The 13,085-nt window shown below is 33.8% G+C and overlaps 1 protein-coding gene across 1 annotated transcript; it reads left to right on the top strand.

Annotated features, from left to right (window-relative positions):
- Positions 1-2,621: 2,621 nt before the first annotated feature.
- Positions 2,622-11,950, top strand: LOC134254656 (5'-3' exonuclease PLD3-like). Its single transcript, XM_062737192.1, has 10 exons — positions 2,622-2,658; positions 4,770-5,020; positions 5,276-5,459; positions 5,912-6,029; positions 6,141-6,274; positions 7,305-7,505; positions 7,652-7,800; positions 8,557-8,725; positions 8,985-9,087; positions 9,400-11,950. The coding sequence occupies exons 2-10, from the start codon at positions 4,794-4,796 to the stop codon at positions 9,600-9,602; spliced, it is 1,488 nt and encodes a 495-aa protein (XP_062593176.1). The 5' UTR covers positions 2,622-2,658; positions 4,770-4,793; the 3' UTR covers positions 9,603-11,950.
- The last annotated feature ends 1,135 nt before the right edge of the window (positions 11,951-13,085 follow it).

The raw sequence follows: 13,085 nt of genomic DNA, 5'->3' as shown, positions 1-13,085 counted from the left end.
CACAATTAGATATAGGACTAATTTCTCAAAAAAATAATTTAAACAGATATCAATTAGATTTCCAGGAAAAAAGATTTTTAAATGCGTCAAATATTTTCAATGATGAACCAACTAAGTCCTTCTTTCATACCAGGCACATCGCTACCAAGGGTCATTGATTTCAATTGCTCATTATACCCATGCAAATAGTTGCCTGCTTTTTTCCAAGAAGAGAGAAAAATATCTTCAAATGACATAAATTTTAATACACTGTACATGGCAAGCAAAGCTCCAAGATAAGTCTGCCTATATTCTAAATCTTCACAAGTAGAGTGTTGCCTTCTCTTAATACGAATGCAAACAGATGTCAGTGAGATTGCAGGAATATAGAGAATTGCATAAATAAAGATGGTTTTAATTAAATCTTTCTATATTTATTAACATAAGATAACGCCTTTTCCTTTTCCTTTTCATGTAGGCCAGTAATACGAGTGCGAATGGGGTAAACCCCCTCCAAACATACACACTTTTGAGGAAAAGTCTTGCTACAGTTCAAATATTATAATTAACTATTGGTTTCTAGGTTCCTGAACATTTTGTTGCAGTATGTAAAACTGTGACAAATTATTGCACTTAAATAAATTTTTAGCGAGTATTTCCCCCACGAATTTGGCCAGTGGAGTGTGTGTGTGTGTGTGTGTGTGGAGGGGGGGGGGCTATTAATAGCAAAATAATGGTTATTCAAAAAGCATAATAACTTTTTTGGAAAGGCATAATAACGCCTTTTAGAAAGCTAAATAACGCCTTTTAGAAAGGCGTAATAACGCTTTTTAGAAAGGCGTAATAACACCTTTTAGAAAGGCGTAATAACGCCTTTTAGGAAGGCGTAATAACGCCTTTTGGAAAGGCGTAATAACGCCTTCTAGAATTGAAAGGTGTAATAACGCCTTTTAGAAAGGTGTAATAACGCCTTTTAGAAAGGCGTAATAACGCCTTCTAGAATGGAAAGGCGAAATAACGCCTTTTAGAAAGGCGTAATAACGCCTTTTAGGAAGGCGTAATAACGCCTTTTGGAAAGGCGTAATAACGCCTTCTAGAATTGAAAGGCGTAATAACGCCTTTTAGAAAGGTGTAATAACGCCTTTTGGAAAGGCGTAATAACGCCTTCTAGAATGGAAAGGCGTAATAACGCCTTTTAGAAAGGCGTTATAACGCCTTTTAAAAATTCATTATAACGCCTTTTGGAATGGAAAGGCGTAATAACGCCTTTTTCGCGTTATTACGCCTTTTCAAAAGGCGTTATAACGCCTTTTTAATTTTTTTTTCTCTCTAAATTGATCCTAATAGGCTTTCGTACTATATCAGTAATGTCATCTCCAAAACATTTAACTCATAGGCGTCGGAACGAGGGGGGGGGGGGGGGGGGGCTGCTAAGCCTTCCACTTTTTTGCAAATACATACATAATATAGGCATAATGGGGTTAACCTTTTATAGTTGCTTTATCCTCCCCCCCCCCACTTTCGATTTACTTCCGACGCCTATGAAACTAAAAAAAGACATGTCTATAAGAACTGCGCAAGAGCGCGATCGTGCAACTTACATTATCTAGTTATCGTTTTGATTAATTAAAAAATTAAATCTGGTAATTGGAATGCTTTCTCCAAGAAACTGAACCGTTGACATTTGTCTTTTTCGACGTTGCAGATTGCTCCGGATGTTAGCGAACGATAATTTTAAAAAATCTGAATTTCAGCGCCAAAAGTCGGAGCAGGGATGGCAACAAAAAGTCCCATGCAGAAAGTTGACAAATAAAGTCAAAGGGCTGAGCAGAATACATTCTCTACTTACCCCATATCCTTCCGTATTCAATCCCTAATAGCAACAAGTTCAAGGTCATTGGTATCCAATGAAAGGTCTTGCCACAAAGAATACATTATTTTATGTAAAATATGGAAGCTCTAGCCCTAACCGTTCAGAAGTTATGGCCAAGGTTAAATTTCAAAAAGTAGTCAAACTCTAAGGTGAAGGTCAAAGGTCTTGCTATCAAATGAAAGGTTTTGTCTCACGGCTAAAATATGTAAAGCATGAAAGCACTATCCCTAACCCTTAAAAGTTATGGTCAAGATTTGATTTTTAAAAGTAAGTCAAACTCAAAGGTCAAGGTCAAAGTTTCAAAGTTCTTTATATCCGATAAAGAGTCTTTTCACGATGATTACATAAGTGATGTATGAAGGTCTATCCCTTACCGTTTAAAAGTTATGGCCAATAAAGTTTTTTCACAAATACGGAAATCTCCAAGGTCAAGGTCAAAAGATCAAGGTTGTTTCTTTCCACAGAGAATACATATATGTGAAGTATATAAATGACCTGGCATCTACTGTTCAAAAGATAGAGCCAAAGTAATAGTCTGGAATTTTTGTGTAAAAGTGGGTCAAACTCCAAGGTCAAGGTCAAACAGACAGACAGACGGACGGACGGACACGACAAAAACTATACACTCCGAAACTTTGTTTACGGGGGCAAAAAAATCCAAAGTTTCAAAGAGTTTTAGCTGTACATAGCTTTATAATTATCATACCTCGGAAACCATTCCGACTGACGCTACTTTTACCGCAAGCTACTGATCACATGGTTCCTTTCAAGTTTGTCACAAGGTACGAAATTTTAAAACTATCAAAGTAAGAAAACATCATCGCTGATATTATTTCTACAATATTAAAGATGAAAACAGTTAATATATTGCCTATGTGAATCTTGATTCTAATAGTATATTGTGCGTTCACAGTGATATTTTCATCTGTGCGCTGATTGTTTACATCTTGGTACTGGGTAAAGCAGGAAACATCAGGTCCAGTACAACCAGTACATTTAGCTACGTAGGTAGAATTACCTACGTAGCTTTATTTACCTACCTCAGGTAGCTTGATTTAGCTACCAAATGAATTTATTTCTATAAAAAAGCATTTTTCTCAGGATGTGCAAAAACTATCATTTTGATGCAGTGATCATTTTCAACTTTGAACTCATCTGAAAACAATTCATGAAAAATTCCCTCTTGAAGAAATGTCTTTTTCTGCGCAATTGCAATCAAAGTTTTGAAAGTTTTGGGGCTATGTATGACAGTTAGAGCAGTTACTCCTTGAATGAAATGACAAAGAAGTCCAGTTCCGGTTAACACGACAATAGGTCGGTAATTATTCAGCACAATGTGAAGTAATCATACTCAGTCATGCCTCAACGCACGTACAGCTAACCAAATAATGGAAATGCATGTTTTGCTCTAAATTGACCAAACACAGCGATGTTTAAACTATCTCTGCTTTGGAATGTTTTTTAAAGTCTCCCTAGTATAAATATCAATAGTCATTTAACTGCGATTTTTTGTCTCTTTTCCATAAAAAGAAAAGTTACATTGAAATAGCTAAATAAAGCTACCTGAGGTAGGTAAATAAAGCTACGTAGGTAATTCTACCTACGTAGCTAAATGTACTGATTGTACTGGACCTGAACATATTAGTATATTATCTTGCCAAACGGAAAGTTTATCCTTTTGTTTTTATGTTACATCGCCAATTCTAATTTTTAGCTCTACTGGTCAGAGACCAGAAGAGCTTATGCGATAGTAAGGGGTCCGGCTTCCGTCCGTCTGTCTGTCTGTCTGTCCGTCTGTCTGTCTGTAAACTTTTTTTTACAAAATGCTACTCCTCCTACAGTTACAGTATGTCAGATTTCAATGTAACTTGGCACACAAGTAGACTACACTAAGATACATAACTCTGTAATATCGATTTTAATGAACCGTGTTGCCATGGCTACTAAAAATAGGAATTTTTGTAAAATTCTCTCTAAAAGCTCAGCCAGCTCCAAATATAGTTTTGATTATGTGGCATGAAAATAGACTACACTAAGATACATATTTGGTTTTTTTTTTATTCTGATGAATGATGGTAACTAAAATTAAAAAATACTGTAAAAGTTTATTAAAAGTTTCTCCTACAGTTGTAGTCTTATTGCAAAATATTGTCACAAACATGACAAAAAGAGACTTAATCAAGGATCATTAAAATTCTATTTATTGCTGTTGTATTAAGTTTCGTAAGTCCCAACTGTGACTTTCATCTTCCTTTGTTATAAGTACACACCAGTACAGAAGTAGAGCTTCAGTCTTGAAAGAGAATTCTGGTTTCCTCTCAGTTCTGCAGCTCCTTGGATATTATAATTGTGTGGGAAAAACAATCAGAATTTGGGTTTAAAAAATTGTCATGAAGGCTGCTTATAGGCAGAAGATATGTTGGATCAAATATTTGCATCTTTATTTCCTATGTACTTGAGCACAAGCATTAGATTTATATGATAAAAGCAAATAACATATGGCATCACAAAGCATTTATCACAGTAAATTTTATCGATAGGTTGAGACACAGTTGATTGGACTTATGTTTACAACGAATTTATTTGGGAACGTAGGAAATAAATTCATTATCCAGGTCCAATCAAGGGTGTACAGGGATTTACCCAAGTTGTATTCCATTCGGCCTCAGGGTGTATGGAATTGAACCTGGGGTAAATATATACTAAATCCGTGTACACCAAAGTTGATTGAACCTGGATAACTAATATTATTTGGGTAAAATATAGTGTTAAACTGTAAGAATATAGTCTTTGATATGGGAATTCTACACATGCATGCTAGGCCAGACTGCAAGTCCTTTTGAAAGCAGAAATGCATCTATACATTTATAATGATACTTACATAGTATGAAATATAATTGGTTTTATTAAAATGTAGACAAAGGAAAGTTAGGAAACAGAAATGGATTCCAATGTTCAAGTGAAAACTCCACTTGATCCAGATATAGATTCACTGTTTGGAAAAGCCAAGCCAGCAGTATGGCGGACTGCGATGTTTGTGGTTCTAATGGTTGCGACGCTAGGAGCAGCTATTACTACTGTTGTATACTTTGTGGCTGCTAATCAACATGACAGTAACAGTAATGGGCCGATTCCTGTAAATAATCCAGTCTGTGATGATCAGTGTGTGTAAGTACGGTATCATTCTAAGAGATGTACATTTAATGTTCAGTAATACAGACTGAAGCTTAAGAGTTTTTGACCTGCTTGAACTCAGTTTACAAGTTTGAATTAACATTTAAATAAAACAGTGCATACAATATCAAGAAAATAGTTATTTAATCTTCAGGTAACAAATTAGAAAAAACAAACTGTGCAATCCAAGAAACAAATCTCAGGAGTTGAACTTATATTAATGTTCAAGTTGTTTTGTTTTACTTACAGGTTATCAATAGTGGAGAGTATACCTGTTGGGATGACCTTAGAACCAGGCTCCCCTTCTCACCCGTCGACTTTCTCCGGTTTGATGAATCTGATGGAAGCAGCAACAAAGAGCATAGAAATCGCCTCCTTCTACTGGACACTGAACGGATCAGATATTGATTTCCATGACAACTCATCTTGGGAGGTCAGAGTCAAGCTATATTCCTGTCAAGTAGCAACAGTTTTTTATGATACATGTACTACATAGAACATATTGTACCAGTAAATTCATTCCCTTTTAGAAGTTGGTACATTTTTAGTGTCTGATTGTATTCAAATTGAATGAATTCAACTTCAGTGGAAGCTATACTTTGTTTTTACTAAAAAAAAAAAGTGGAAACCTTTTCTTAATCATAGTCCATCTTAGCTAGCCAAGGGTTTACATTTGGCCTTACTGTCAAAAAGAAGTGGAGCGGATCTGAACCCTTGGCTAGGGAAGATGGTCAGGCTCATAACCTCAAGGTCAAAATTATAAAACTTAATTACTGGTTTGAGCTTTTTAATTTTATAAAGAATGGAATATTACTTTTAACCAGGGTAAGAGATTGTGATTTATTCGCTCTTTATAGTTTGTTTGTTTTTATACTTGTTTTATAGGGAGAAAAAATATTACAGACTTTAGCTAGTGCAGGCCATGACAGAAAAATTAAAATAAAAATAGCGCAAAATGAACCAAATGGAATTAACAAAAACACAGAATATCTGGCTAAATATGGCAAGTATATTTTCAAAATTACGTCAAGGAAATGAAAAAAAAAAATGCAATTCAACTCTCTAGATAAATTCTGAATCCATGATTAAATCCATTTTTATTTTATCCAATTAGCTGGAGCTGAAGTAAGAACTCTGAACTTCAAACAATGGTTTAGATCTGGGATTCTTCACACCAAGATGTGGCTAATTGACAGAAAGCATTTCTATGTTGGCAGTGCAAACTTGGACTGGAGATCATTAACTCAGGTAATAGATCAAGTTATTTTAATTGATTTCTTCAAATTACTGCTTAAATTCATAATTTGAATACATGTGTATATTTTTTAAAGCATTTCTTTTTTATTACTATTGTGATTTCTGTATATTTTAGTGCCATGCAACATGCTTTTAAAACATTCAAACATGCATTTACAGCTTCTTCTCTGGAACCGCAGAGCAGATTTCACTCAATTTTTTTGCAATTACAGTGTAGTATCTGTGGGTAAAGGGGAATATAGAATATATGGTTCTTCCCCCTGGAGCCTTAGGGATGGGGCTAAAACCAAAAAAATTAATGCAATTTTTACATACAAAATTGTGAAATTAATTACCCAAGGAACAGAGGTTTGTGAGTAGGGAGTGGGCTTTACTGAGCATATGGTCAACATGAGTAAATCCTTTTATAAAATCCTTGTTTTTCTGCCCCCTGTCTTCTTGTGTATTTAGCAGAAAAATGAACACAGTGATGTTGAGCAAGGTTCCCTCTTCCAAAATTGTAAAATTCATGGCCCTTGGGTTCTGGTATTAGGAGAGGGCTCTAATGAGTATGATATAGTAATACAATATTTCTTTGAAATGTTTCCCTTGCTTCTGGGTACTGATGCTTGGTTTTTATAAGCATGGGTGCCATGTGACTTCCTAAATGTTGGATTTCCTGGTCACTGGGTTAAGTGGGTCTCTGTTGATTTTTAGTTAAAATGCATTAACTCATTGAAGATGTTCCTCTCTGCTCCTGGGTTATTAGCAGATAAACCAGTTGCACAGTACATGTACTTTATTGTAAGCAAGGGTACTTTATCTAGAACTGTGAAATTCATCATGGTGTCGTAGTCACGGGTTCTGTTGTTTGCGCAGGAATCTATAGATCATATAATGAAAATGCATTTAATAAATCTATGAAAATTTGTAACATATGATTGGGATTGATTTTAACAAATTCAAAAGATGCTAAATGAAAATCTTCAATATATACCAATCACAGGGCTTGGTTTAACAAGGGTATTTTATCTGTGTACAGGTGAAGGAGTTAGGGGCCGCGGTGTACAACTGTAGCTGTATGGCAGCAGACATGGGGAAGATATTTGATGTCTACTGGTATTTAGGGGCTCCTAATGCTTCTGTCCCCAACAGCTGGCCAGCACAGTACTCCACGTCAGTCAATGACAATACATCCATGCTGATTAAATTCAACAACTCAGAGGCAACCACTTATTTATCAGTAAGCAAATTTACTTACCATGTTTCTTCTTGCTTTAGGACAAAAAAAAATTTACCAATTTAATAATATTTTGGAAAATTGTTTTTTTGTGTGTGTTTATATCTTTGGAATGGTCAGATATTTAAACTAAACGTCAATCTTTTCAGAGTTCTCCGTATCCCTTGTGTCCAGAAGGGAGGACTATTGATATTGATGCTATAATTAGAATTATTGACAGTGGTGACAAGTTTGTGTATGTGGCTGTCATGGATTACTTCCCAACAACCCAGTTTCCACCACATGGAGTTCCAAGGAGGTAAAATATTGTAATACTGTAAAGTGTAATCGTAATAGAATCTTCATATCATGCATGTACTTTAAATATAAAAAAAAATCTGCAAGTTCAAAAATTAATATATTGTGCTCTGGTAATATTTCCAGATGACGTAAGCTTATTAATTTTTTGAAAAGAAACTTTAATGGAATAAGACTCTTTGTAATTTTAGAACAACTCCAATTTATTTTGAACTTACCGGGTAAAAGCTAGGTAAAGTGTAAAACTTACTTTATGTGTACTAAAATAGTGGGCTTCACATTTTAGCGGCTGTGGTGCATATGATGATGCGCTTATTCATGAATACCGCTAAATAATAATTAATAATTAGAATATACGGCACGAACATGTGTAGCACTAATTCATGATTATGCCAACAATTCCTTATCCATTGATTGCACTAAATTTTAAATACACCAAATTATGTACACATACAGTATATTTCGTGTAAATTGGTTTTAACATACTCTTCATAATGAAAGCATGACCTCAGTTGATAATATTTTAAGTGAATGGTCAAAGGTCAAGGCCATAAACATGAATTGTTACAAATTGTTTCTGGCTAATACACTTGCACCTCAAATAAATGCCTGTCCTGAAGCAGGAGACACTAATTCCTTGAATTAGCTTGTTATGCCTTATGTGCACTTTGTTTAATAAAAAAGGAAAAAAAAACAAGTTACTTGTAAATTTAAATTGCAGGTTTTAATTTGAATGAATCAACATTCTACTTTTCAGATTTTGGCCAGTAATTGACGATGCCTTTAGGAGAGCTGCCTTTGACCGTGGTGTTAATGTCAGCCTTCTGATTAGTTACTGGAATCATACGTGGGAGGACATGCCGAAATATCTGAAGTCATTGGCCGAGATAAAGAGTTACAGGGAACCCAAGATTGATATAAATGTGGTATGTTTTATGGTACTACCATAAAGATTGGTAATGGCTTGGAAATTGAGCGGGGAATCGGCTAAATTAGAATATTAAAAAAATTATTCTTAATTAGCATAGAAAAATAACATGCAGATACTGAAAAGTTTAGATTAATTGAAGGTCAAGGATTCCCCAATTTTTGTAGAGATGAAAAAATTCATACAGTAATTGATCATTTAAAAAAGCTTTTGATAAATGAAGTGATGCAAAAATACTAATGTTTTATATTTTCCAGAGAATATTTGAAGTTCCTGCTTTTACTGAGGACCAAAAGAAAATTCCTTATGGTAGAGTCAATCATAATAAGTACATGGTGACAGATAAAACTGCTTATATAGGTAAGCTATCATGTCGTGCATTAGGTGATGTGATTTACAGATGACTCCACCATAGCCTTACTACAGAAAGAAATCAATGCTCATTAGTTAACTTTACTTTAAATGTTGTGTGAATGCAATTTAATTTGCATTTTATAGTTTTATTTGCATTTATTTACTGGAAATTCAATATTTTTTGTGCATTTATGGGAACAGGGCATAGATGTTTGGATACCTACACATTCACATCAAACTATTAAGTGACACTGTCTCTACATCAATTTATCTGTAACTACACATTCACATCAAACTAAGCGATACTTCCTGTTACAGGTACCTCTAACTGGTCAGCGGATTACTTCATTGACACGGGAGGTATAGGATTGGTGGTCAATCAGAACAAGTCCCAGGCAGACGTCCGTCAGCAGCTGGAGGATATCTTCCTGAGGGACTGGCATTCCAACTACTCCACGTATATCTGGGACTTCAACTTCACCAGGCCCCACCATCATTACCGTGTTCAGACAGAGTTATAAAGGGGTGGGTTCTGGCTTTGAATAAATTCTTAATGAGATTAATTAATTTAGTGCAATATAAGAGCCATTCCATGATGTTTGGAAGTTTATTCTACAAAAACTTGTAAATGATACTTTTTCTATGTGAGTTTTTGTGATCAAAATACACAGATAGATATTGAATTATTCCACCATATGTATTAGCCTTTATCTTAGTTTGTGAGTATGTAAGCATGACACAGAAATTGCTATTTTTTGGTCTACTTTTTACCATTGTGAAAATTATATTTGATAATCTTTGGTTAAAAACAGACAGTGTATAAAAGAGGTGATATACTCAGGAATTGACTTGGATTAACCACAATATTTAGGCCATGCTATAGACTGGAATTTTTATTGTTGGCCAAGTTTACCATATAATTTGAATATTAATGACGTTACAGTACTAATGATTCTGATTATATATTTACCTGCTGTAATGTTATTGGTTTATTACAAGGTGTAACTCTGTTGTGTGAAGCTGTACTGAGAACTGAAGTGTGAATCCTATCAAAATTAATGTGTGAAAATAGTACATATTATACCTTATGTTTTCAAAGAATTTAGCTTAACTAGGACTTCCACCTTACAGCTGTAATGGTCTGGGTGTGGATATCGGCCTGGGTAGCTCAGGTGGTAGAGCACTTGACTAGTGATGCAGGGGTCCTGGGTTGAATTCCAGATCCAGCCATCTCTTCTTTTTCTGTTAAATAATATAGTACCTCTAAAATCCTTGGACTAGGCAAAAGTAGGGTTGTTTCTTCAATTTGAGGAATTAATGGTTTGGGCCGTGGATATCCACCTGGGTAGCTCAGTCAGTAGAGCACCTGTCTAGTGAGGCAGGGGTTCTAGGTTTGAATCCAGGTCCAGTCATATATTTTCTCCTTTCCTGTGAAATTGTTTTAAAGTCTGTATTGAGTTATCATTAGATATACAGTACTGTAGGTAGCTCAATGGTTTCTCAGTTATATTTAGTTTAATATTTTATTAATATCCTTATTTGTTGTAAATCAATTATTTAAGACCTGAGTTTAAAAGGGCTCTTAAATTCAACATTTTTTATTCTTTTGCATAATTATAGAACATTTTCATTTGTTATTTGTGTTGTATATTTTTGGGGTCCTGTATCAGTTATTTATGATAGCTAATATATGCAAAAAATTTGAAGTATGTGAACCTGAATATATGAGAATGTTTTTTCATATTTTTGAGGGGAGGGGGTCTTTGTTGACAACTGCTTGACATGCTTATGATTTAAATTACATTTTAAGGACTCAATAATATATTTATATGTACATGTATACATTCTTTATTTAAACAAATGAATTTTGCTGTTGATTGCATCATTTTCCACATTCCACCTTATATTCTTACTACTGATTGTTCCTTCCTTTGTTTACATGCATGTTGTTATAATTATATGTACAATGCTCTATATATACTTCTAATAGTACATGTACCTCCTGTAAAGTTTAACTTTTGCCAATTCTTTAAAATGATTCCTTTATTTTTCTAATTTAAAAAATGATGTAATATACTACTTACCATCATAATTAGATGTTGCCATATTCCATGCTTAATGATAAGAAATGTGCCAAACTTTTTCACATGATATCATAAGTAAAGAGATGTATTCATGTAACTATGCAAGTATTAATTGTAATTAAAGCTTTATAATAGAAAACAGTCTTAGATTTCATGATACAAAGTATTTGCATTATCAATACCATTAAATCAAAAAATTAAAAAAAAAAAAACAATGAGCAAAATTACTTTATACACATAGAGGAAAACAATGAATGAAGTGACAAGAGACAAAATAAATAACATTGTACATTTGTGAGTTATAACCCAATATACTGTTACATGTTCTGTTTAAATCTCTTGGCACATTTAGGTTAACAGAGTAATTATCTTTTTAGAAAAAATACTGATATGTAATTGTAATCAATTTTATATACAATAATTGAGTTGGTTTTAAAGTGCTTAATAATAATGTCAAACCTGCACTAGATGCCATTGTAATGATACAAAGAAATACTGGAGTTTAGATAAATAAAATGACATTATTTTTAGATATAAACTGTTTGCTCTTCCATTTTAATGCTAAACCTTTGGAAGATGAGTGGTAATGGTTTACTGGTATGTTTGAGATTGACACATGAAGAGCTATTATAAAGTTGTTTGCAAAAAATAGAAGATTTAAGTACATGTTTAATAAAATTTTGGGCAAATAACTGCAGAAAGATGCAGCTCTGCACTTAACAAATGTGCCATATAGATTGACAGGTATGCCACTGTTTTTTACATTGTAACTCTCCATACTGAATACAAAATCAATAATTGATCCTCAATAGAATTAACTAGTTGATGTAGAACCAGTAAAGATAGTCATCTATTCCAAAAAGCGTCCATGGCAATTGTCTATATTTTCTTGACTTTTATGATTATTTAGACTGTGACATTAACTTTAACAAGGTGTGGTTTTATATACTGTTTATCTAGGGAAGGGGGAGGGGGCGTTTTGAACCCTATTCTCGGGATGTTCATAAATTTTTATGTAAAGGTAATGAACAAGTTATCTTAAACCCACTAGGAAAAACCCACCCCGCCAAAACGGTAATGAGAGAAATCTGGAGAAATCGGAGTTTGAAATACAGCTGGGACTGTATTTTTGGTGAAATTGCAAGTGTGAATATCTCCTTTTCTGCTTTGCAAAAATACTACGGAACAATGATATAGTTAAAAGCTTTAAATAGTCAAAGACTTAAAGAAATTGTGTGATGTAACTCAAAATAATCAAACATTATGGACTAAAGTTTTAATATATTTCATAAAATTGAGTTTCCAAGCAAACTACAATTTTGTTGGCTTTCAAAAGCTCCCAATCCAAGAAAAAAAATTAATCATTAAAAGAAGCCTGCTTCTCTCATTTGGTAAACGATTAAAACTAATTTTTTGGGGAGGTGTATAATCTTGTATCTTTATATATGCCTTCTTTACGATATGAGAAAATAAGAAAAAATTGAATAATATGTAAAAATTTCCTTACATTTTAGGGAATATGGATGAAAATTCGGGTTAGCCAATTGCCAATATATATCTATATTTTAGTTAACTTATACATGTATAAGTCAATTTGGTAGTGTCGTCCGATAGGCCCTTTATTTTACCAAATAAGATTTTAAGCAAAAAGAACAATTGTAAATCTCTAATTTGAAACAAAAGTACGCACCACATGATTGACAACAGCATTTTTTTTAATTAACGTCAATGAAAAATGACCTTGACCTGAGACCTTGCTTTTAAAATATGACATGTTCGTTAAGAATGAATACAAATGATTTATCGAGCAATGCCCGATGCTATTTTAATAAATGGTTTTCTTTCATACAATTCAGCAAGGGGGTACCTTTGATTCCTTAGCACATATAACGAAGATCCAATGCTCATAAACCAACTATA

This window comes from Saccostrea cucullata, unplaced genomic scaffold (genome assembly GCF_032062105.1).
Source record: "Saccostrea cucullata isolate Sc308-1 unplaced genomic scaffold, CSIRO_AGI_Scuc_v1 ctg1236, whole genome shotgun sequence".
NCBI classification, from domain to species: Eukaryota; Metazoa; Mollusca; class Bivalvia; order Ostreida; family Ostreidae; genus Saccostrea; species Saccostrea cuccullata.
This window is presented reverse-complemented; position numbering and strand designations above follow the sequence as displayed.